At 39.3% G+C, this 22919-nt stretch overlaps 1 protein-coding gene across 2 annotated transcripts; it reads left to right on the forward strand.

The window, feature by feature from the left end:
- The first annotated feature begins 803 nt into the window (after positions 1-803).
- On the forward strand, positions 804-12304 carry det1 (DET1 partner of COP1 E3 ubiquitin ligase). 2 transcript variants are annotated; one of them, XM_044037107.1, is made up of 9 exons: positions 804-1138; positions 2327-2658; positions 2793-3059; positions 3163-3375; positions 4700-4923; positions 6904-7033; positions 7943-8133; positions 10141-10332; positions 11511-12304. In XM_044037107.1, the coding sequence occupies exons 2-9, from the start codon at positions 2410-2412 to the stop codon at positions 11698-11700; spliced, it is 1656 nt and encodes a 551-aa protein (XP_043893042.1). In that variant the 5' UTR covers positions 804-1138; positions 2327-2409; the 3' UTR covers positions 11701-12304. The 2 variants fall into 2 exon arrangements, with proteins under 2 accessions (XP_043893042.1, XP_043893043.1); XM_044037108.1 differs by having other exon boundaries at positions 804-1039.
- The last annotated feature ends 10615 nt before the right edge of the window (positions 12305-22919 follow it).

The following is a 22919-nucleotide window of genomic DNA, read 5'->3' on the forward strand; positions in this document are numbered from 1 at the left end:
GATATGGGGATTAGGTAAATTGGACACTCTAAATTGACCATACGTGGAAGAGTTTGAAAGGTCGTTCTTTTCCACTAATGTTGTCTCTTTGTCGAGCTCCGGGCACTGTCATGTGACACGGCTCATTCACTCCACCATGTTGGCAGGAAAAGCTTCTGCAAAATAATGAATGGCAGCAGTTCTTGTTTCAAGTTGTCAGAGGAAATCCACGGAGATGGAGCTTGACAAATGTTTTAAATCCAGATCTTTATTCATCCTTTCTTTTTCTTCTGCTACTTTGTAAGGTTGTGCTGTCAAGTCCGATTGATGGATTCATGGCACTCTATATAAAGATGCTAATCACGGTAACTACAATACCTTCCATCCGTCTCCTACTGCTTTATCCTCCACATGAGGGTTGCAGGTGCACTGGTGCCAGTGTCAGCTGGCAGGTAATAGGCTTTGAAAGGCGGGGTACATCCAGCACAGGTCACACAGGAGAACACAGAGAGATGTTGCTGAACACAGGTCTTCTTGCAGCAAAGGTAAGAGTGATAATTACAACTGTGCGTCCCATCCCCAGAAATTTGAAAACAAAATGTGTCCTTTAATTTTTGATATAATGCTGCTGACAGACAGTTCTTACTTTTGATTTATTTTCATGTATTTATTGTTTTATTTGATTTAATTGATAACAATGATGTAGAAGGGTGACTGTATGTAAGTCTTTTCCACTTCCTTTCATTTTCAGGTGTTGTAAGATGCAGTACCGCTTTTCACCTGAGGAAGCTGTGGTGGCGCTGTTTAAAAACATACGCCCTCTGTGCTTTACTTCCCGCCGCTGTCTTCTTCTTCTTCTCCGTCTTCTTCGTTTTCTCCATGACCGGCTGCCGCTGACAAAAACAAACTGCTGCTGCCTGTGTCGAGGAACGAGGTTTAGAGAAATGCGACAGGTCACAGTGAATGTCGCACTCTACGAAACAGGACAAGCAGCGGGACGTGTAACGGCAGCTGCTAAGTGCTAGCTGCTAACAGACGAGCTCCTCACACAAACTTAAAGGTCTGTCGCTGCTAACGCGAGAATCTGAGCGTGGAGGGACGAGACTCATACTGTTGTTGTGGGACAGTTCTGTGTCTGACAAACACACACAGCGAGAGTGTGAGTTTCAGCTTGTTGTGTTATAAATGTTGTACAAATGTGACTGTTTTCGCGTGTGTAAAAGTCTATGGTCCAAACACCACAGCCTCAGTTTAGACGTTAGGTTCAATCAGACTCTTGTGAACAGAGTAAAAAGTCTCACTTTTTTGTACTTTTCATCGTGTGTATGTGTATAAACTTGTATTTGGTAGCTCTTAATGACCTTCTCTGGCTTAATTACAGACCTGGTTAGGACCAGTAGTCCCCATTGGTAACCAAAACCTGGTCCTAGTTAGTGGGCGTGATGCACCAGCGTAGTCAGACCAGCAGCCAAGAACATCCGTATGGTTATGTTACCACATTACATTATTGTAATGCCATTTTATGTCTAAACGTTGCCTGTGTTTTGAACCTAAGCTATTATAAATGCTCACACATACACTCCAATATTTAACTGTGTTCCTCCTGTTAATTTAAATATGTACTTGTTTTTCCTGTTCAACAAATCTGAGTGAGTAAACAATAACACTTATTGCAGAAGTAGTCGTAAATATATACGTTAGGGCTGCAACTAGTATTCGATTAATTGATTACTAAATTAATAGTCAACTGTTTTGATAATCGGTTTGAGTGTTTTTTTTAAAGAATTTAAACAAGCTTTGATTTATCATCTTCTTCAATGTGAATATTTTTCTTTGATTCAAAAAACAACAACATCATTAAAGCTGAATTGCTTTGGTTTGTGGACAAGACGAGACATTCATGTCCAGGTTTGGGAAAACACACATTTTCTGACATTTTCTGCACCAAATAAGTAGTTGATTAGTTTCGGAAATAATCAACAGATTAATCGGTTATGAAAATAATCGTTAGTTGCAGCCCTAATATACATCATATTAATGTTTATGATATTGCACACTGTAAGATCCGTTTACATATGAATGTTTGAAATACTTTACCTGAGTTGTGTAAAATGTTTCACTGTTTAAGTTATTTGACATTTATTTTAATAATCAACAATATGGATTGATCTGAAAATATTGATCATGTCTAATTAATTTGCCTTTAGTCAAGTAATTGATTTCATTACTAATTGTTTTGGCAAAGTGATCAATCTCATCTTTTACTTGATCTATAACATTTGCCCAGTTCCAAAGTTCTAGCAACAGAGTCTTTATTTGTTCTTCTCACTTCCCCCTGAAACCACAGGTACTGAGACTCCTCTTGTGATGTAGTCATTTCATCATACCTGCCTGACTGCCTCCTGAGGAGGTCATTCTCTGATCACAGCGATGGATGAGGACACTCCAACCCTGAAACCCAGGCGGATCCAGAATCAGAATGTGGTTCATCGTCTGGAGAGGCGGAGGATTTGCTCCGGTCAACCGGGAGCTCACTGGTACAGAGTGCGCTGCTTCCATCAGAACCTGTTCCCCAACTTCACTGTGGTCAACGTGGAGAAGCCCCCCTGCTTCCTCAGGAAGTTTTCACCCGATGGACGCTGTTTCATCGCCTTCTCCTCAGACCAGACTTCTCTGGAGGTAAGAGGAGACTAACCTCACTGCTGTGTGTCTTTGTGTCCTTTTTTACAGTTTCTCTGAAGATTTGGACAGATTTAGTCAGTTTTACCAACAAGAAAATATTGTAATATGTAATATTAATTTTCCTGTTCCAGATATATGAATACCAAGGCTGTCAGGCAGCTCAAGACTTACTCAGAGGCCAAGAGGGAGAAACTCTTCTTACAGCCAATGACCAGCGCTCTCTCAACATCCGTGGCCGTCTGTTTGAGCGCTTCTTCTCTTTGCTCCATGTTACTAATGTGGCCTCAAATGGAGAGCACCTGAACCGGGAGTGTAGCCTTTTTACAGATGACTGCAGATATGTAATTGTTGGCTCGGCTGTGTACGTCCCAGAGGAGCCGCCACCATATTTCTTTGAGGTAACAACACCGTCAGTCTGAAAGAGTCAACTCAAAAGACATTAAAACTGAGCTTTCTGGGTCAGACTGCTTCTTTCATGTCATGTTTCCTTTCTCTCATTAGGTGTATCGTAACAACGAGTCTGTGACTCCAAATCCTCGGTCCCCTCTCGAAGATTACTCACTCCACATTATTGACCTGCACACTGGCAGGCTATGTGACACCAGGTCCTTCAAGTGTGACAAGATAATTCTGTCCCACAACCAGGGCCTCTACCTCTACAGGAACATCCTGGCTGTGCTGTCAGTCCAACAGCAGACCATACACGTCTTTCAGGTGAGCAGTGTGTTGTAGTGTCTCTGCACTCTCTCTGTTTCTTAATATAGCTGTGTTCAGATCTCGTGACTTTGGATATTACCGTACTGCACACAGGAAGTGATTTCTTTTATGTCTGCACAGTCGGAGGCAACATTGCACAAATAATACAAATAATGGCCCTGTGGCTGATGATGAGTTGAGTGATTGTTTCTTCTGTGATTATATGTGATTTCATTGACTGGGTTTCTACCTGATGTTTTTGTGTTGTTTTGGAAAATCAAATAGGATTTTACTGTTTTTACTATGTGATGTCTTTATGTTGAATGTAATTCGGCATTTGGCACCTTGAAAAAGAAAAGTGGCCTCTCCTCGTTTTAAGTAAATGATGATGTCAATTATGATCAAGCGTAATGTCTTCAGACAGGTTGCAGTGTGACTGAAAACACAAAGAACTGTTCACACAAGGTTTCAGAAATTATTCCTATTCAAAAAAACAAATTGAGAGCGGATCTTTGCAAGTCTGGCCGCTTTTTCACCTTTTCACCTTTTTCCTTATAGAGCGTCGCTTACTGTTTTGGAGTACATATTTTATTAACACCACAGTAAACATGCATCCATTATCGACCACTTTATCCTCACTGTTGTAAATTCTCTCCGCTCTCCTGACCATGTGCATTTGTTTTCAATGGCAAACCCAAGCCATGCCGGTCGGCATGCATTTTGCAAGCTTCTGTGTTTTTCAATTCTCGCCAATTGAAAAAAGCCGATCCAACGTTCACTTGTGTGTGGTCTCCCGCTCAGTCAGACAGTTTCCTCTTCCTACAACAGTTTTCTCTTCTTCTTTTTTTGCATGATGAATTGAACACTGCTGACTGCTCACTGGCTGGATCTTAAAGCTGATACCTGTCTAGGGAAGCAATTTGTTTATTTCGCGAGACTTTCTAATTCCGAGGACTCCTTGCAAGACTGGTTTCCCTCTAACAGACAGTAGGGGGAGTGGGGACAGCGATTTAACCATGGCAATGACCCCGAAGCTGTTAAATTAGGGTAAAAATCCTGCATCTTTTAATATTTTCATGGGATAAATGCTTCTTGCTCCCCTACATCCCTGTGCTGCCTCTGTATACACACCTAACTCCCTCAGTTAGGTGTGATAGTACTGTTGACGGGGTGTCTTTTCAGATGAATGATGCAGAATAGAAACATTAAAAACAAAAATCACACTGTAGCTTTAACATATAAATCTGCCTTAAAAAATCTTTTGGTGTTAAATGTGAGCCGCTGCATCTCTGAATCTCTTTAAATTCAGAATTGAAATTCTTCACGCTCTGCTTTCAACCAGGTGACTCCAGAGGGAACGTTCCTGGATGTGAGGACTATCGGGCGGTTCTGTTATGAGGACGACCTCCTCACTCTCTCAGCAGTTTACACGGAGGCCCAGGCTGAGAGCCAGCCGGGCTTCCCCCGCCTGTACACAGACAAAACCATCAACTCCCTGAAGCACCGGCTGCTCGTCTACCTGTGGAGGAGAGCCGAGCAGGACGGCAGCGCCACCGCCAAGAGGAGGTATGAAAAATGACGCAAAATTACACTCCTCTTTTCAATCCTATTTATTTATTTATTTATGTATTTATTTATTTATTTATTCCTCATGTATTCAGTTATTTTCTTCTTGAATCTTCTTAGTGTAGAACAAATAGCTGATACAATAAGTTGTGGTGAAGATGACCCTAAAATGAATTAGGACCATTTTGCACTTAATTTCGACCTCTATTGAGCCACTCTATATGGGAATATGTATCTACAATATATACACTATGTGCTACATTAGAATTATAGAATGGCTTGTATAGATAATAAATCACATAATGTGTTCACACTGAAAAAAAAGTCCTCACCACTGTCCCCCTCCAACCCACTGTCTGACTGTGTTTAGTCTGAGTTTTATTGACAGCAGCCCCAAGAAAGACCTCATAAAAGGTAGCTAACGCATCAAAGTTTCAGATAAAATGAATCGGCTCCAAGGAAAAAAAGAATAATAATAAGCACATCACCGCAGTAGGAACACATTTGTCAGGAGCAGGGGCCAGACAGTAAATGTGCACTTGACCGCTGAACTCAAAATTGTCACCTAAATGATGTGGATGTTGTGTTTGGTCCGTGCCTGAGAATGACTGCAGTATTTACGCATCCCCGAACGAATCAAACTGCCGTGGAAAACAACCAGCGGCAGATTTACACCCGAGGAAATCATATCAACCTGTGTCCGTGTCTCCTTCAGGCTCATTTAATGCCGGGCTGTCAGTGCATCAGCAGAGCAGAGCTGCTTTTTTTTTTACAGTGTTATAAATGTGAGGAGACGTTTTACTGCCATGCAGAGAAAATGCATTAAGACTTCCCTTGTCCTCCGCCTGTAAAGCAGCCTTGAAAAACCCATTAACAAAGACACTGTAAAGTGAGAGAGTTTTATAAATGAGCTTGGCTGTTACCTGCTGGTGTATTGCTGCTCATTAGATCATATTCACAACTGCATTTGATTTCCATATGCCTTTTTTCTTTATAAATATATATATATTTTTATGTCGTTTCCAATTTAAATAAATAATGCAATTTCCCTAATGGTCTTTTAACTGCCACCTGCACCTCTTAATCCTTCTCTCTGCAAAACTATAGCCAATAGGTTTTTTTGGTTGGATTTAAAAATCAGAAAGGAAAAAAAAATTCTGTTAACTGACAAATCATGTTTTTTCATTTCCATTTTTTATATTTATAAACTTGTCAATATTTAATGTAGACTCTTCACATGTAGACAAACATTTTTTTTAACCTACTTGTCTAAATAATTGATTTTTGTATTTGTTTTTTTGTCTTTTTGTTTATACACTTTCCTTAGTGATTATTTTTTACAACGTTCATAAAATAGAGCATCTTATAACAGCATATGCAATATAAACCCATGTCTATGTGCATCTCTATGATCATGTCAATCAGCTGTAATAAAAAAATACTTGTTGTAATAGAGATGAATACAGAAAAATAGACGGATATGAGAACAGAGCCGAGATTTAAAAGTAGTCACATTTGGTGCTGATTTCACTTCTACTGGTAGCTTGTTCATAGAGTAACTGGACATATGTCTTTTTTTGAAGGCCTCATGTGTAAGAATTAACGACGCCTACTGGTGAGTCTGTAGAAAAGCTGGACACTCCTCTCTTTCTGCTTTGTGTCGGTGAAACTACGGTGGCCTTCACATACCAGAAAGTATGTCGTCGTCCTTTGTTTGCGTAGAAAGCTTTTCGCTTCAAAAATGCATAAGCCTCTGTCCACCTGCTTTTTTTTTTCTGTTCAGCAAAGCTGTAGAAATATGTTGGCTCAAAAAACCAGAACCTTGCTCTGAAAAGACTTGTTATTCCTCAAGCTACCAACATATGCACTACAAACATAAACTGCAGGGGTAGTAAGTTCGCGAGTACGTTCACGCACCGATGAGTTCAGTTCACACGCGTTCTTCATCTTTCGCTCGTGTTTCTCTGTGTTCTTCATCAGATTCTTCCAGTTTTTTGATCAGCTGAGGAGGCTGAGGATGTGGAAGATGCAGCTGCTGGATGAGCATCACCTCTTCATTAAATACACCAGCGAGGACGTGGTCACGCTCAGAGTCACCGACCCCTCGCAGGTAGGAACACGCACACGCACACGCACACGCACACGCCTGCGCACAAGCACACACACACCGCACACGCACACCGCACACCGCACACACACATGCACACGTGCACTGAATTCCTCCCCCTGCTCTCTTAGTTGCCTTCCCCTGCCGTCTCTCGTGTCTTTTGTCGTTCACGTTGCATGAAAGAGATTCTTTCTTCAGGTTTCCACGGACACGTCTCTTCTAAGGACTCTCTTCAGTCCTGCGTCTCATTCCCGGTGACGGGAAAATAGATCTAATTAATCCTCGTTTTATTTAGATAAGATCTTAGCTTTTTAGACGCCCTCACAAATGATGAATAATAAATACATGATATTTTTCTTATAGTTTTTTAGTTGTAATGTCTCCGGACTGACTGTGTGTGTGTGTGTGTGTGTGTGTGTTTGTTTTCATTTTTTATTTTAGAGTATCTTCGAAAAAATCGTTCAGTCCATAAAATGTCAACAAAATCTCTGTAAAATGTTGATCAGTGTTTTTCAAACCTGGGAAATGACAATGTTCTCAAATGTCTTGTTTTGTCCACAAGCTGATAATATTCACTTTTAATGATTTCTTTGTAATATGGAGCAAAGAAACCAGGACAATATTCACCTTTAAGAAGCTGAAAAATCAGAAAACTTTGTTTAATTATGGAACAAATTCTCAAATCGAGTAATCGTTTCCTCATTCATCTGCATGTTCTTTCCCTTTTTGTTTGTTTTTTAGTGTTGAATATATAAATAGATATTTTTGTGCTCATGGTTGGAGATAATTTATCTACAGGATGGAAAAAAACAAGCACCAACAAAATATTTATTCTTTGTGTCCCTCTCCACACCTCCTCCTCCTCCTCCTCCTCCTCCTCCTCCTCCTCCCTGTCCCACTTTTCTCCCTCAGCCGTCGTTCTTTGTCGTGTACAACATGGTGTCCACAGAGGTGCTGGCCGTCTTTGAGAACACCTCCGACCAGCTGCTGGAGCTGTTTGAAAACTTCTGCGACCTTTTCAGAAACGCCACGCTGCACAGCCAGGCCGTGCAGTTCCCCTGCTCGGCCTCGTCCAACAACTACGCTCGGCAGGTCCAGAGAAGGTACGGACGGGAGAGGAGAACGCACAGGAGCGTTGTGCTATAGAATCACATTATTGTTGCAGACAAAACCAACATACTGAAAACGTCCCAGTTTGACTTTAATTCTGATGACAAACCACCCAAGTCAGGTGGTTTTTTTTCTGTATGAAAGGGAGGGGAGAAAAAAAAAGCCTGATGTTGTGCAGCTAAATGTCAGGAAGGATTTGAAGTCGTCTGGTTAGAAAGGGGAAGTAGATCAGCGGTGATCGCCTGCAGGAGAAGGAAGGAGTTTAAGGACTTAATCTGGATATAGAAGTGAGATTTTGAGGTGGTCAGTGTGGCAGCAGCAGAGCTGTGATTGAATTGTGCGGACTCACCAGCGCATGTGACACTATCCTCAGCGGAAGGCGAAGAGAGAGGAGCACAGAGTATGAGGCAGTGAGCTGAGGGAGGAGGAGGAGGAGGAGGAGAAAGGTTCGACTGAGGAAAAAGAGCTCAGAATTGGATTTGAGCGTTCAAATTGATGCTGGAAGGAGGAGCTGGAGGAAGGGAAAGCCGGCAGTTACTTTGAGAAAACCATGTTTGTGTCACTTACAACTTTGCAGAGAGCGAAGCTCAGTTCCCAGGCAGGAAAGAGGCAAAGCCTTAGGACTGAAGATATTATAGCACAAAACAAGGTGAGAGGAAAACTATGGACGTATCTAGCACTGACGAGTAAAAGGAAACTTGGCTGGGTGATAAAGTTTATACATAATATCTGGATACAGCAGATATATTTGGATAAATCTCAATATAAAGACAGACACAGGCTGACTCACTGAGCTCAAGGCCACTGAAAAGACATCCTTAATACAGCAGTGTAGTCTAAAATAAAATATCCACAGTCTGTATTACGTATTTCAAATACAGTTGTTACTTTAACTTTAGGTGATATCTGGTGTGTTTCACTGTATTCAGTTTTTAACCTTTAGTTAAGGATCTTTACTTTAACATTGCCTATAAATGTGGTCACATTCTGCTTTTTAAATCATTGCTGACTAAGATTTCCTCATATAATATTTGTGTTTATTGATATTTAATTAAATATCATAAATATCTGGACTGGGCCACACGGTGGTGTAGTGGTTAGCACTCTCGCCTTGCAGCGAGAAGACCCGGGTTCGAGCCCCGGTTGGAACAAGGGCCTTTCTGCATGGAGTTTGCATGTTCTCCCCGTGTGTGCGTGGGTTCTCTCCGGGTTCTCCGGCTTCCTCCCACAGTCCAAAAAAAACATGCAATGTGGGGATTAGGCGAATTGGACACTCTAAATTGACCGTAGGAGTGAGTGTGAGAGTGAATGGTTGTTTGTCTCTAGTTGTGTGTGGCCCTGCGATGGACTGGCGAACTGTCCAGGGTGTACCCCGCCTATCGCCCGATGTAGCTGAGATTGGCACAGCACCCCCCGCGACCCTCTGGTGGAGGATAAAGCAGGTAGATGATGACTGAAATATCTGGACTACGGCAGCTTTTAAAAACCAGGAAAACCACGTCATCGATGCCACGATGTCCAACATTTACGATTATACCTTGTCCTGTGTCACAATGTTGATACCTTATTAATTTATTGCCCAGCCCAAAACAGAAAACAGAGTGTTTTGTAAATGCTAGTGCCGTGTCTGTGGGTATTGAAATACTGATATAATAACAATGTAATGACATCATTCAGTCGTTTCTGTGGGTGGAATCGGCCTTTTTAGCGATATATCTCTCTCTCTCTCTCTCATTATTTCTCGTCCAAACACAGTCAAAGTTGTCACTGCACACACGGGTGTCCTGAGTAAGTCACCTGCCATGTTTGAAGCTTATCACGTTTTAAATACGAAGCAAAAAATGTTGAATAAAAGAAGAAAATCTCCGACCTCAGTCAAACATCAGGAGCTCGAGCTTTGACTAGAGGCAAAAACCTGATGATTATCAACTTTTTTTTAATTTTACTTGATGTCCCTCCCTCCCACACCCCTCCCCCCCATCACCTGTCTGTGCCTTCAGATTTAAGGACACCATAGTGAACGCCAAATACGGCGGCCACACGGAGGCGGTGCGGCGGCTGCTGGGTCAGCTGCCCATCAGCGCGCAGTCGTACAGCAGCAGCCCTTACCTCGACCTCTCCCTCTTCAGCTACGACGACAAGTGGGTGTCAGTGATGGAGAGACCCAAGACCTGCGGAGACCACCCCATCAGGTACTAACTCATCCTGGAAATGTCTCGAATCAGGGTTCCCACTGGTCCTTGAAAGTGCTTGAGTTTTGTGCAAGGAAGAAGTTGATATTTAGGTAAATGTCTCCCTTGTTTGTTACGACGCCACCTACTGTTCCATGCCCTGCATTGCTTGCTGTACATAAACTAGGCCTACGCGGAACAAACATGGAGTTATAATTAGTGTTGTGGACACTGACCACTGTCCCTCTCTCCGCCGCTGACGTGAGATTCCGTTCAGAACAATAAGCGAGTGAAGTAAAGCAGGAGAGAGCAAATGACGACGTGATGCCTGGGAAATGAAAATCCCACGATCTCTGTCTCACCAAATAAAATGACAAACGCTGAATTTGTCCCAACATCCCAAAAAGGACAGTCACTTGTCCAGATGCAGGGCGTGCTGCAAGTCAAAAGTGGACTCCGTCATGGGGCAAAGCGGCTCTTCTTAAGTTGCCCTGCCAATTTAAGCCGTGTCGGCACATCCGGCCTATGAATTAAGGCAATATGGTCCTGGAAAGTGCTTGAATTTAACGTCAACCAATGATAACTCATGTTGTGTGTCCTCCTGGATGTCAACAATGATCCTGTCTCGTAACCACAAATAAAGGTTAGAACCCACCTGTGCGACAGATGAAAATAATCCAGGACCTGTGACGGGCTCGGTCAGAAAAATGTGGCCCAAGGAGTCGATGACAAATGCTTTTAAATGAACAAACCAAGATGTGTTGTTATTTGTTATTGACAGATGAATCAACATTATAATCTTTTGCTCACTTTAATTTGTAGATAGATTTTTAGCATCCACACTTTTGCCCCTGTTTTAAAACAAACGTTTGCAGCGATTCATCCGTTTTAAATGAATTGCCACTTTTTTTTAAAATATTTAATACAAATTTGCAGATTTTTCAGCAACATAACTGTGAGTATTTTCTGTTTTCATATGAAAACATCAGTATTTTGAGCTTTTAGCAACAGTTTTCAAATTCTTCTGACATTTTGTGGATCAAAAACAACCACTCCATTAATCCAGAAAATTACCGACAGATTAATCGATTGTACGACAGATATTTCTAAGCATTCGTAGTCTTGTTCCTGTGATTAAAAGAAGAGCAGCACAGCAGTTACTCCAAATGGAAACCAGCTCTCCCTCTCTCTTCCACCAGGTTCTACGCACGTGACTCCGGCCTCCTGAAGTTCAAGATCCAGGCGGGTTTGCTGGGCCGGCCCGTGAATCACGCCGTGCGGCGCCTGGTCGCCTTCACCTTCCACCCCTTTGAGCCCTTTGCCATCTCTGTGCAGCGCACCAACGCCGAGTACGTGGTCAACTTCCACATGAGGCATGTTTGCGCGTGAGGAGCCACTTTGTGTGAGTGTGTGTGTCTGGTTTCCATACTTCAAAAAAAAAAAAAAATCAAAATTTCACATTGTTACTGGTGACAATACAACAAACATGTCCTCCATCAGGAGGCACAAAACAGTGTTGTGGCCCCTCTTCCTCCTCCTCCATAGAAAAACAGCAGTCATTCTCTGTTTAATAGGAGCCACAGTTTCTCTTCTCTTTCCTCCTTCCATCACGCAGTGGTCACTCCGCTTCCGCCCCTCCTCCCCATCTGCAAGGAGGCAGCAATTCTGCCTTTTCCTTTCTCCTCCTCTTCCCCACTTCCTCCGCAGAACAAAGAGGGACCTGTGGGGAGGAGAAGCTGGAATAAGTGTAAATGGAGATGTAGAGAGGGTGATTGATGTGCAACGGAGGAGGGAGCTGTAGGTAGCCAGACTTCTTAGATGAAACCAAAGGTGTGTTTTTTTTCTTCCGAGCTCTGAAACTGTGCATTCATTTCAGGATTTCTTTTCCCGGAACCAAGGAACGTGTAATTTTATACTGTTGTTCTGCTTTCTTTTTTTTCTTACATTTTACTGTCTGTATATATTTTACGCCAATAAAATTGTTGAAATTGTACTCGCCAATTTTGTTTTTAATCGGCCAATAAGAACAGGGAGAATCCTGGTGTTTTCTGCCTCCCACCTCCAAATATTCAACAGTGCTTTCATGCTCACAAAAATGTGTTTTATTGTGTCTTATTTTGCACACTCAAATTTAGAAAATCAAGCTTCCATCACAGCCAACTATTGCCTCTGTGTCCACACTGGCTGTACAGACACCAGACAGCAGTCATGTGCCTTTATAATGAACTTTAAATGTGAAGGTGTCATCGTGTTTAATTTGAACGCAGCGTTACACATTTTTAACACAAAATTGTGGCAAGAGCAAATTTAAAAGAACGTTTTGGACTATTTTTTCACTGCCGTTTATGAACCAGGAAAGCATTATTACGAGGTAAAATCTCTTTTTTTTGAGCAAAACAAAGAATATAATAGAATATTAATAACATACAGAATGATTAACATATCAAAATACAAACATCTCTTTAAGATTCTGCTCTTTTTGTAAATCATTCCAAGCTGCACAGCGTTCTGTCCACACCTTTGGGACATGTAATAAAGAGATAAAGAAATAAAGAAATAAAATAAGTCCCCGTGAGTGTAGGCTATAATTTTGACCACTTTTAAAAATAAGAGCGGGAGCACAAATCATTTCGACCAGATTGTGAATAGTTCACATACAGTGTTCAAGAGATCTGGGTCTGATGAATTAATCACAGCTTCTTTTTGTGCATGTGTTATTTCATAAATCTTTTTTTTTTTGTTAATGGAGGACTCCTTTTTCCGTAACACCTAATTTAGCTTTAAATAGATTATGAATAATTCACCTATTTTCAAGAGAAGTAAGTTTGGTAAAAATAATTAGGACTTCATTGGCTGCCAGCCATTTTCAATACAGTGGCCGTATTAAGTATTGCGATAATATTGTATTGTGACTTAAATATCATGATGATATAATATCATGACTTTAATATCGTGATGATGTCGTATTGTGTCTTAAATATTGTGATAATGTCGTATAGTGACTTAAATACTGTGATGATATTGTATCATGACTTAAATATCGTGATGATATTGTATCGTGACTTAAATATCATGATGATATCGTATTGTGTCTTAAATATTGTGATAATGTTGTATAGTGACTTAAATACCGTGATGATATCGTATCATGACTTAAATATCGTGACGATATATTGTGTATTGTGATAATGTCGTATAGTGACTTAAATATCGTGATGATATTGTATTGTGACTTAAATATCGTGATGATATTGTATCGTGACTTAAATATCGTGATGATATTGTATCGTGACTAAATATTGATGATATTGTATAAACTAAATCGTGATGATATCGTATCATGACTTAAATACCGTGACGATATCGTATTGTGACTTAAATATCGTGATGATATCGTATTGTGACTTAAATATCATGATGATATCGTATTGTGACTTAAATTTCGTGATGATATCGTACTGTGACTTGAATATCGTGACGATATCGTATTGTGACTTAAATATCGTGGCGTTATCGTATTGTGACTTGAATATCGTGATGATATCGTATTGTAAATATCGTGATGATATTGTATCCGATCGTTCCGATACTGGTCTGATATTGGACAGATCAAAACGTAAAATCTGATACAATCCAAAATAATCCTTTATATCACATGCTTCACTATTCACTGCGACTGTAAAATGTAAATACAAATTTTAGCTGAGTCATGTTTCGGCTGTATGTTTCTTCTTTTTTGGGAGAACAATATTTGTTACACAGTTGGAGAATTATGTCTTTAAAAATGACTCACACACAAATGTGTTGTTAACAGCTTCATACGTTCATAAATGTTCAAAAATGACTGTATCGCAATAATATCATTATCGGTAGATACTCAAGATTTTGAAATCGGTGTCAGACACACAAAAAAATGGTATTGGTCAAGTCCAAGTTCACAAGTAATAAACCATCTTGTCCATAATCGAGCGGCTGTAGTCTTAACCCAATCTGTGGGATTAATTTGATGTCAACACCAAACACACACACATGAAGTGTCCAAATTGACCATAATCCCCCTTGCGAACTGATATAAACGCACAATTATGAATACATGAACATGTTTACATGTGTAATAAACCGATTTAAAGACACATAAAAGCACACACACACACAGGCAGCTGCAGAGAGGTCATGGAGGTATGGACGGACCGACAGACGGCAGGTGCTGAGGGATTAAGTGTCCTCCTAGCTTCTGGTTACACACCTGAGTGGACGGCGTGTGTGTGTGTTAAAGAGACAGATAAACTGGTATTTACAAATGAAAGATGAAAAAAGGAGTGGACAGTTGGTGAGAAACAGGACAGAGGGAGGTGGAGGAGGTCTTCAGGGGGATTGGACGTGTGTGTGTGTGTGTGTGTGTGTGAGACGCCGCTGCTGCTGCTCCGTCTTACATAAGCACAGTGAATACTATCTGCGAGATCGAGGCTTAAGGAGGGCCATTGTGTGTCATTGTTGTTTGTGTAAGCTGCTGAGTGACAACACGCTGTGATAATCAGCTAATTACAGGAAGGTGCACACGACAGGGGACGTACAGTCCTACATACTGTACTGGACGACGCGCCGCTGTGTCCTCATGTGCACACACAGACATACACACAGCAGTTTGTTTCATACGTCATATTCTGTGATTGTTTCGTGACATATTTTCCAGAACATGTGTTTCTTAGATCAGCTTTAGATGAAGCACGGTTCTCAAGGTGGGGGCACATGTATCACCAGTGGTACGCGGGCTTCCTCTGCTGGCACTACTTTTAAATGTCATATACTTTAAGACTTTTATATAAATAATATTATATTAAAAAAAGTGACTTCAATATAAGTTTGGTAAAAGTAATTAGGATATATATATATATATATATATATATATATATATATATATATATATATATATATATATATATATATATATATATATATATATATATATATATATATATATATACATATTTAGATACTTTATACAAGACTGCAAAACCTTACACCACATACTTGGTATAACAGGTTTGAGAACCACTGAGAGAGAGGAAGAAATGTATGTGTGCGCGCGTGTTTAAGCAGAGTAGAACAAACAATAAACAAGCAAATTATTGTGTTTCTGTCAAACCATTTTACATTTGCATCAAATATGAAGAGAAAAAAACAGTGTGAGTCGATTTACAAGTGTTAAATATTTCTATACATGAAGGTAGACATTTGGAGAAAGTTCTCTCCCCAGTACTAATATTGTGTTTGGAGATGCCAGAAATGTAGTTTTTGATTATCTCAGAGGCTACAACGTCTATTAACCTTTAGAACATAGAGAATTGAGGCTGCTTTTTTCTTCCATTACTATGTTAAAACGTGTATATATATATACAGAGGCTATATATATTATATGGGAGTGTCTTATCCCCTCAATCTTAAACAAAAAAAAGAGCTGTGCCGCAGACACACCCTTGATATATTGTCACTTTATCCATATTTTTTTTTCCAGTAGCATGCATGAGAGTCTTTTGCAGAATGGCTTTGAGACCTGGTGTTTAGACGCCATAATGATATTTTTCTTCAGGTTTTCAGTGACAGAATGAATGTTTTTAACAATTTCAAGCTTTGGAAACTGTTCAAGACTAAATCAAAAAAATCGTGTTTGGTGAAAAGATTATTTCATCAGATCGCCTATAGGTTGTGCTGGAAAAATGAATATAAGACACTCTCCATTGCACATTCTTATAGCCTATGTATATACGTTTTAACATAGTAATGGGAAAAAAAGCAGCCTAAAGCCTGTGTTCTAAAGATTAATAAAAAAAGATTATAAAACAATAAATTAAAGTAAAACAGTGGCAGGTAAAGAGAAGGAAGTTGAGAGCAATAGATTTCCACTGTCTGTCATTTAATCTTCAAATTAAATTAAATACGTTTCTCTAATATAATATGATGTTGTATTTTCTTTTCTTTCTATTCTCACATCTATTTCTATCGATTTTATTTCCTACTTCACTACATTTGCTGCAGCACTGCTCTTTTTTCAGACTCCTATGTATAAAAAAAATCCTTTTCAAAAAGCGTCTTTTTGCCCCTCGTCAATTATCAGCTCCAGAACTGAGAGAATTGGTGTAAGGTGCAGGTTGGATCGTTGTGCTGTGAATCCACAACCAGAGAATGAAAAGCAGAGAACATTCATGTGTTCATGTTCTCTTCTCCATTCAGACTGTTTACACAAGCTTAGGGTTTGTTTCTGGGGTTTTGTGGTAACTGAACTGGGACGAGAAAGACGCGGGACTCTGAATATAAGCAGTTTATATTTACATACGTGTGTGATAGAGGATTATGTTACATGTCCCTTTATGTTACATGTCTCTCTTTATACTATATGTCTCTTTATGTTACATGTCTCTCTTTATACTATATATCTCTTTATGTTACATGTCTCTTTATGTTATATGTCTCTTTATGTTATATGTGTCTCTTTATACTATATGTCTCTTTATGTTATATGTGTCTCTTTTATGTTATGTTATGTGTCTCTTTTCTATATGTCTCTTTATGGTATATGTCTCTTTATGTTATGTGTCTCATTATGTTATATGTCCCTTTTTGTTACATGTCTCTTTATGTTATGTGTCTCTTTTATACTATATGTCTCTTTATGTGTCTCTTTTATATATATCTCTTTATTATGTTATGTTATGTGTCTCTTTATGTTATATGTCTCTTTATGTTATATGTCTCTTTATGTTATATGTCTCTTTATTTATCTTTGTTATGTCTCTTTATGTTATATGTCTCTTTATGTTATGTGTCTCTTTATACTATATGTCTCTTTATGTTATGTGTCTCTTTATGTTACATGTCTCTTTATATTTACATGTCTCTTATGTGTTATTCTTTATGTTATATGTCTCTTTTATGTTATATGTCTATATTATATTTTATATTTATATTATGTTATATGTCTCTTTATGTTATATTATGTTATGTGTCTCTTTATGTTATATTATGTCATATGTCTCTTTATGTTATATTATGTCATATGTCTCTTTATGTTATATGTCTCTTTATGTTATATTATGTCATATCTTTATGTTTTTCTCTTTATGTTATATTATGTATTATGTCATATGTCTCTTTATGTATTATGTCATATGTCTTTATGTTATGTGTCTCTTTATGTTATATGTCTCTTTATGTTATATGTCTCTTTATGTTATATGTCTCTTTATGTTATATTATGTCATATGTCTCTTTATGTTATATGTCTCTTTATGTTATATTATGTCCTATGTCCCTTTATGGACATGTGTAACCTACAGAAGTGTGTAACCTAAAGAAGCAAAAGCAGTAACTGTTATGGCCTTTTCTTTTGTCTTCTTTTTGATCGGCAAACGGAAAATCACGTGGCTATGAATAGAATAAGCTATTTTAAAGTAAAACTTAATAATACAAAACATACAAATTCATTAAACATTAAAAAATACAGAAAAAAAGAAGAAGCCAGAAACAAGATTATAGAATAAAATACTGTGAAAAATATGATCTAGATAATTAGACAATGACGAGGCATGAAAGAGTAATATACAGTGACAATGAGTAGATAAAGTGTTTTGACGACGTTACAGTGTTTCCTCCACTGTAAATACATTCAACAGGAACCTGATGTCATTACAAAGTACAATAACGCACACACACACACACACACACACACACACACACAAAGAAAAAAGAAAAATGCTGCATCTGTCTTATTCCTAAGATTCGCGTCAACCTAGAGCCTTCTCCCTGACCTTGGTTGCTACGGAAACATAACCGCTCTCTGCTTGGTAACCTAGTCTTTTCTAATTGCTGTCGTCTTGGCAACAGCGCAACCAATGTAATCTAGAAAAGGCCACAGTCCTAAGTGTTTTGTGTTGCAGTGGCTCGGCTTCTGCACACACACACACACACACACACACACACACACACACACATTTAATCATGTAGGTAAAATATGAAAAAAAAAGTGGACACACGCTGAGCTTGAGGTCATTGCACTTTTTGTTGTTGGAGGACACTAATGGCAGGGTCGACACTGACATACGCAGACGTAGTAACAGCACACGTGGCCCTGCACTGTAAAAATGTTGTTTTAACATTGAAATGAAAACAACATAAAAGAACATCAGGCTTGTGTTGTTTTCTCTGTTTTCTTGTGATATTTACGGTCAAATAAAAACTGAAGAAAAGTAGAGAAAGTTGTCCCACAGAAGGGGCCCTGTGAATATTTGTCACTCATTATATGACAGACCTTTAAAGGGATAGTTAAGGGTTTTCTTTTCCATTATACATTTCTAGCACTCAAATTGGTTTATAATAATAATGATAATAACTAGGACTGCATGCAGTCATGATAGGGCCCTCGCATCCAGATACAAGTGTCCCTGAGCAAGTCGGAGGGTACAGCAGTTCCCTAATCTCACTTTTGAATCGGCAAGTTTTCGCCTCTGATGTGTGTAGCTCATTTACGTAGGTTGCAAGTGGCCGACTTCCTGAGTTGTTGAGGCCATTGAGGTTATAAAGCACTTCCTGTTTTGTGGTGAATGTTCAAAATTCGCCAAAATGCCCAGGGTTTCCGTGGCCACGCAGTTTTGAATCCGCAAAACCTTTCAACAACTTTTTACCTTCGATGTGTCGAGTACAAATTGGCACGTTTTTTTTTTATTTTGGTACAAATCGCCAAAATGGACACCAAAATTAAAAATGGCCGACTTCCTGTTGAGTTAATGCCATGGGTAGGGTCGACGTAATCGACGTATAACACTTTCCCACCAAGTTTCAGGAAATTCAGTGGAACTCAATGTATGCCGAATTTATATGGCACTTCCTGTTTCATGGCGAATGGTTGAAATTCGCTAAAACGCCAAGGGTTGCCGTGGCCACGCCTTTTTGAATCCTCAAAACCTTTCAATAACTTTTCACCTTTGAGTACAAATTGGAGTGTTTTTATGTAGGTACAACAAACATGCTCGGACGAGTTCGCTCATTTACGTAGGGTGCAAATGGCCGACTCGGTGGTTATGGTGGACTTTCTTGTTCTTCATGGTCTAGAACAGCGAGCTGTAGCATTGTTCTCTTCTTCTTTGGTAGGAATACGTCCTATTTCCCTGCGTCCAGACTTGTACCGCCCCTCGAAGTCAGATGCGACAGGACCCTGATGTGCGTTACACACTTCAGCGTGTACGGCATGTGCGCAGACGTATACCAAGGCCGTAAAGCCACGGAACAATAACTTCAATGTGTTCAGAGTTGGTTTCTTGTGTCACATGTGAAGTTTGGAGGCAGAGTTACAGACCACTTCCTTTTTTTTTCGTGGTGAATGCTTGCCAAATGGATAAAATTTTTGTCCTTGCCCTTGTTGTGTAATGTAAAGTGTTACCCTTAATGCCTTATCTTAGGAAAACCTCCCTTACTCTCATGCACCAAAGTCCATAGAGAAAATCTGTGATTTTATATCGCAGCACGCAGGAGCCGATGATCCACTGCTGCCTCCATCACAGAGTTCAAATGTGTTATCTATGTGACGATGGCATTTAAAATTTTATATTCGTTTTATCCGAGTGACTTAAACTTAACCACACGAGGCAGCAGTGAGACAGCAGCGTCTGTGTCCCTGTGAACTAAAAACGCTGATTTTTTTCTGTGGAGTTTGGTGCAGGAGAGTGAGACGGTTACAAAATTCACTTTTGTGTCCTTGAAGCATTTGTTCTGGGGTGTGAGGGGTTGATCTAAATGAAAAGATACACATAGAATAATCTTATAATCTCATTTTAATATGTATGATATGTATTTGTAAACATGGACACAGGATCTCTCTCTGTTTTTGTTTAAAATTTTAATTCTTTTTGATGAATATTGCTATTGTTTGTGAGGACAAATACTTTCATTGCAATTTCGTTCTTTTTAACCTTTTTCAGGAGCCTCAACCTCCTGATGTTTGGGATTATAAAACATATTCCCATCATGAAATTCACCGCATTTGTCGTCGGTCGTAGCGAGAAACAAAACATTCCGGATGTTCTGAGATATCTGAGGTAAATGGACTTTTGTTTTGTGCTCCTCGCAGGACTAAAACTTTCTGTCAGCTGCTGTTTGCTGATAATCCACAGACCTTTCTAATCTCACTGGGAATATACGGATTCATTATCAGGCGATAACAGTAAATTTATATAAATTAATTCCACAGATATTGATAGTAATTACATCCACAAATGCGGGGGTGGGTAAATCGGTGCTATGTTTGTGATTAGTGTGAACGTTGTATAATCAATAATTAATTTAAATGTACTGAATAAGCAGTGCACAGTGGTGTATGTGCAGGATGCATTATTTCACACACACACACACACACACACACACACACTGAGAGACTTCACCTTTGGCCCCTTCATATCCCTCACTTGTTATTGTTATCGACCGCACTTCCCGTAACATATCACACTGTAACAGTGTCAACATTTCATATCACATGGATTAGCACTCGAGGCGTCTGCACAGACACACACGCGGGCCACGTCGGCTCTCGAGGAGCCTCCCGGTGCGAGCCCAGGAATCACACCGCTGCCACCTAATGAGTGGAGGGAGCAGGCGGAGGCTCGGGGAGGAGGAACAGGAGAGAGGGGCCAAATATTGACGGCAAATATTTGATTCAGTGGGGAGGGTATACACACACACATACACACATTCTTGTGTTTTATCTGTAACTACAGTGATGATCAAACTGGAAAGAAATGAAGCTTCATACACACATACACACATAGTCCCTATGGCCTGCATCACAGTGTGTGTGTGTGTGTGTGTGTGTGTTTGGCTTTGTGAGGTCTAAAAAAACATTCAAACCTGTGAGGACTTTTTGTCTGGTCCTCACACCTTTAAAGGGCTTTTTCAGTGTTCAGGGTTAAGACCTGGTTCTAAGGTTAGGGTGAGGGTAAGGGTTACGTGTAGGCACTTAGGTGTAATGGTTAAGGTTCGGGTAAAAACGCACGTTTGCTGCCTTAAACTAACAATAATGTGGACGTTGTTTTTAATCAGCAGCTCGTTACAAAGAAACTGGTACTGTTGATATTTATTGTGCATCATTTCAATTTTAAGAATTACTGCTTCTTCTCCTTTAAGCCATAACAAGTGCAGTCCCCGAACCTGGCTGTCACCATGACAACAGCAGTGTTTTCAAACCAAACGTTTAGTTTAGGTGAACTGTCCATTCTAGCAATTTCAATCAGTTCATATTTTTTCAGAAGAAAAGCTATGAAATCAGAATAATTTAACATCAGATTTGTAAAATCATCTGCCGGGGCCATGATACTGATGTTGGCGGGCCAGTTTTGGCCCACAGGCCACCAGTTGCTGACCACTGGGGTAAGGAGTTAGGGAATGCATTATGTCAATGATGTGTCCTCACTAAGATATAAAAACAGTGTGTGTATGTGTGTATTCTTTTTTGGGTATTTTGTGAGGACATTTTGACTGGTCCTCATGTTCTGTCAGGGTTAAGACCTGGTTTTAGGGTTAGAATTGGGTTGAGGTTAGAGCTAATGTAAGGGTTAAGTTAAGTCACTTAGTTGTAATGGTTAATGTTAGGATAAGGGTTTATTACAAACTTGGAGAGCAGCACACTGACAGCAACATATGATCAAAGCACTCCACCTGCTGGACAAGAATAAGAACTGCACCCTCCATTTCTGTATTTCTGAATTAATGTACTATTTTATTCATTCATTCATTATTTTATTTATGCATTTATTTATTTGTATACATTTTTTTCATTTTGCATATGTGTATTCATTCATTCATTCATTCATTTTTTTTCCCTGTATACATTAATTAATAATTATATTTTATTTATAATCATTTATCCTCCTCCGTACAGGCTCAGATATGACAGTGTCTGCAAACGCAGACACAGATATTGTGTTGGTCACTTCCACTTATTGCCTTGTGTGAGATTGTATGTCCTTTATTTATTCTAGAGCAAAGAATAATATAAAGACAGTAAAAAGAAGGTTGGATTGGAGCATTTAAAAATAAAAGCTTGTTTAATATGCAACAATAATCAAAAAAAAATATTTATGATGCAAATGATCTATTAATTAAAGAAATTACAGAAATGGCTGATTATTATATCTTGATATATATGTGTGGCCCACGGGCCATGAGTTTGAAACCACTGAAATCTTGAAATTGCATACTTATATTGTCGTGTGGTATTGTGTGTATTTCTATCCTATCTTGTTGTTTCTTCTATGTTAAATGTAGGTCACAGTGAGAGTCACCATTGGACCTAAATCACCAATATACAGGTATACAGGTCTCTCATGTGGGTTAAATAAAGGTGAGATGAAAGAAATGTAATAATCAGGTTTATTCATTTAATTCAATTGTAGGTCAAAGTATTTTTACTTTACATTGACACTTCTCAATGTTGTATTTTAGTTTTGAATTATTTTGCACTAAAGTACTGTAACTTCTTGTCATAATCTTTAGTATTTCACTACATTTGGACTGAAAAATGCACTTTTCCTCTTAATTTCTTCTTTTTACTTTAGTTTTTCATT

Source organism: Solea senegalensis, linkage group LG10, assembly GCF_019176455.1.
Source record: "Solea senegalensis isolate Sse05_10M linkage group LG10, IFAPA_SoseM_1, whole genome shotgun sequence".
NCBI classification, from domain to species: domain Eukaryota; kingdom Metazoa; phylum Chordata; class Actinopteri; order Pleuronectiformes; family Soleidae; genus Solea; species Solea senegalensis.

What these genes read in the sequence shown, in the direction of transcription:
- det1 (XM_044037107.1), top strand. Translation starts at nt 2,410, where the DNA reads ATGGATGAGGACACTCCAACCCTGAAACCCAGGCGGATCCAGAATCAG. An exon ending in AGACCATACACGTCTTTCAG is followed by an intron (nt 3,376 to 4,699) that starts GTGAGCAGTGTG and finishes GCTTTCAACCAG; the next exon opens with GTGACTCCAGAGGGAACGTT. An exon ending in AGCGCCACCGCCAAGAGGAG is followed by an intron (nt 4,924 to 6,903) that starts GTATGAAAAATG and finishes GTTCTTCATCAG; the next exon opens with ATTCTTCCAGTTTTTTGATC.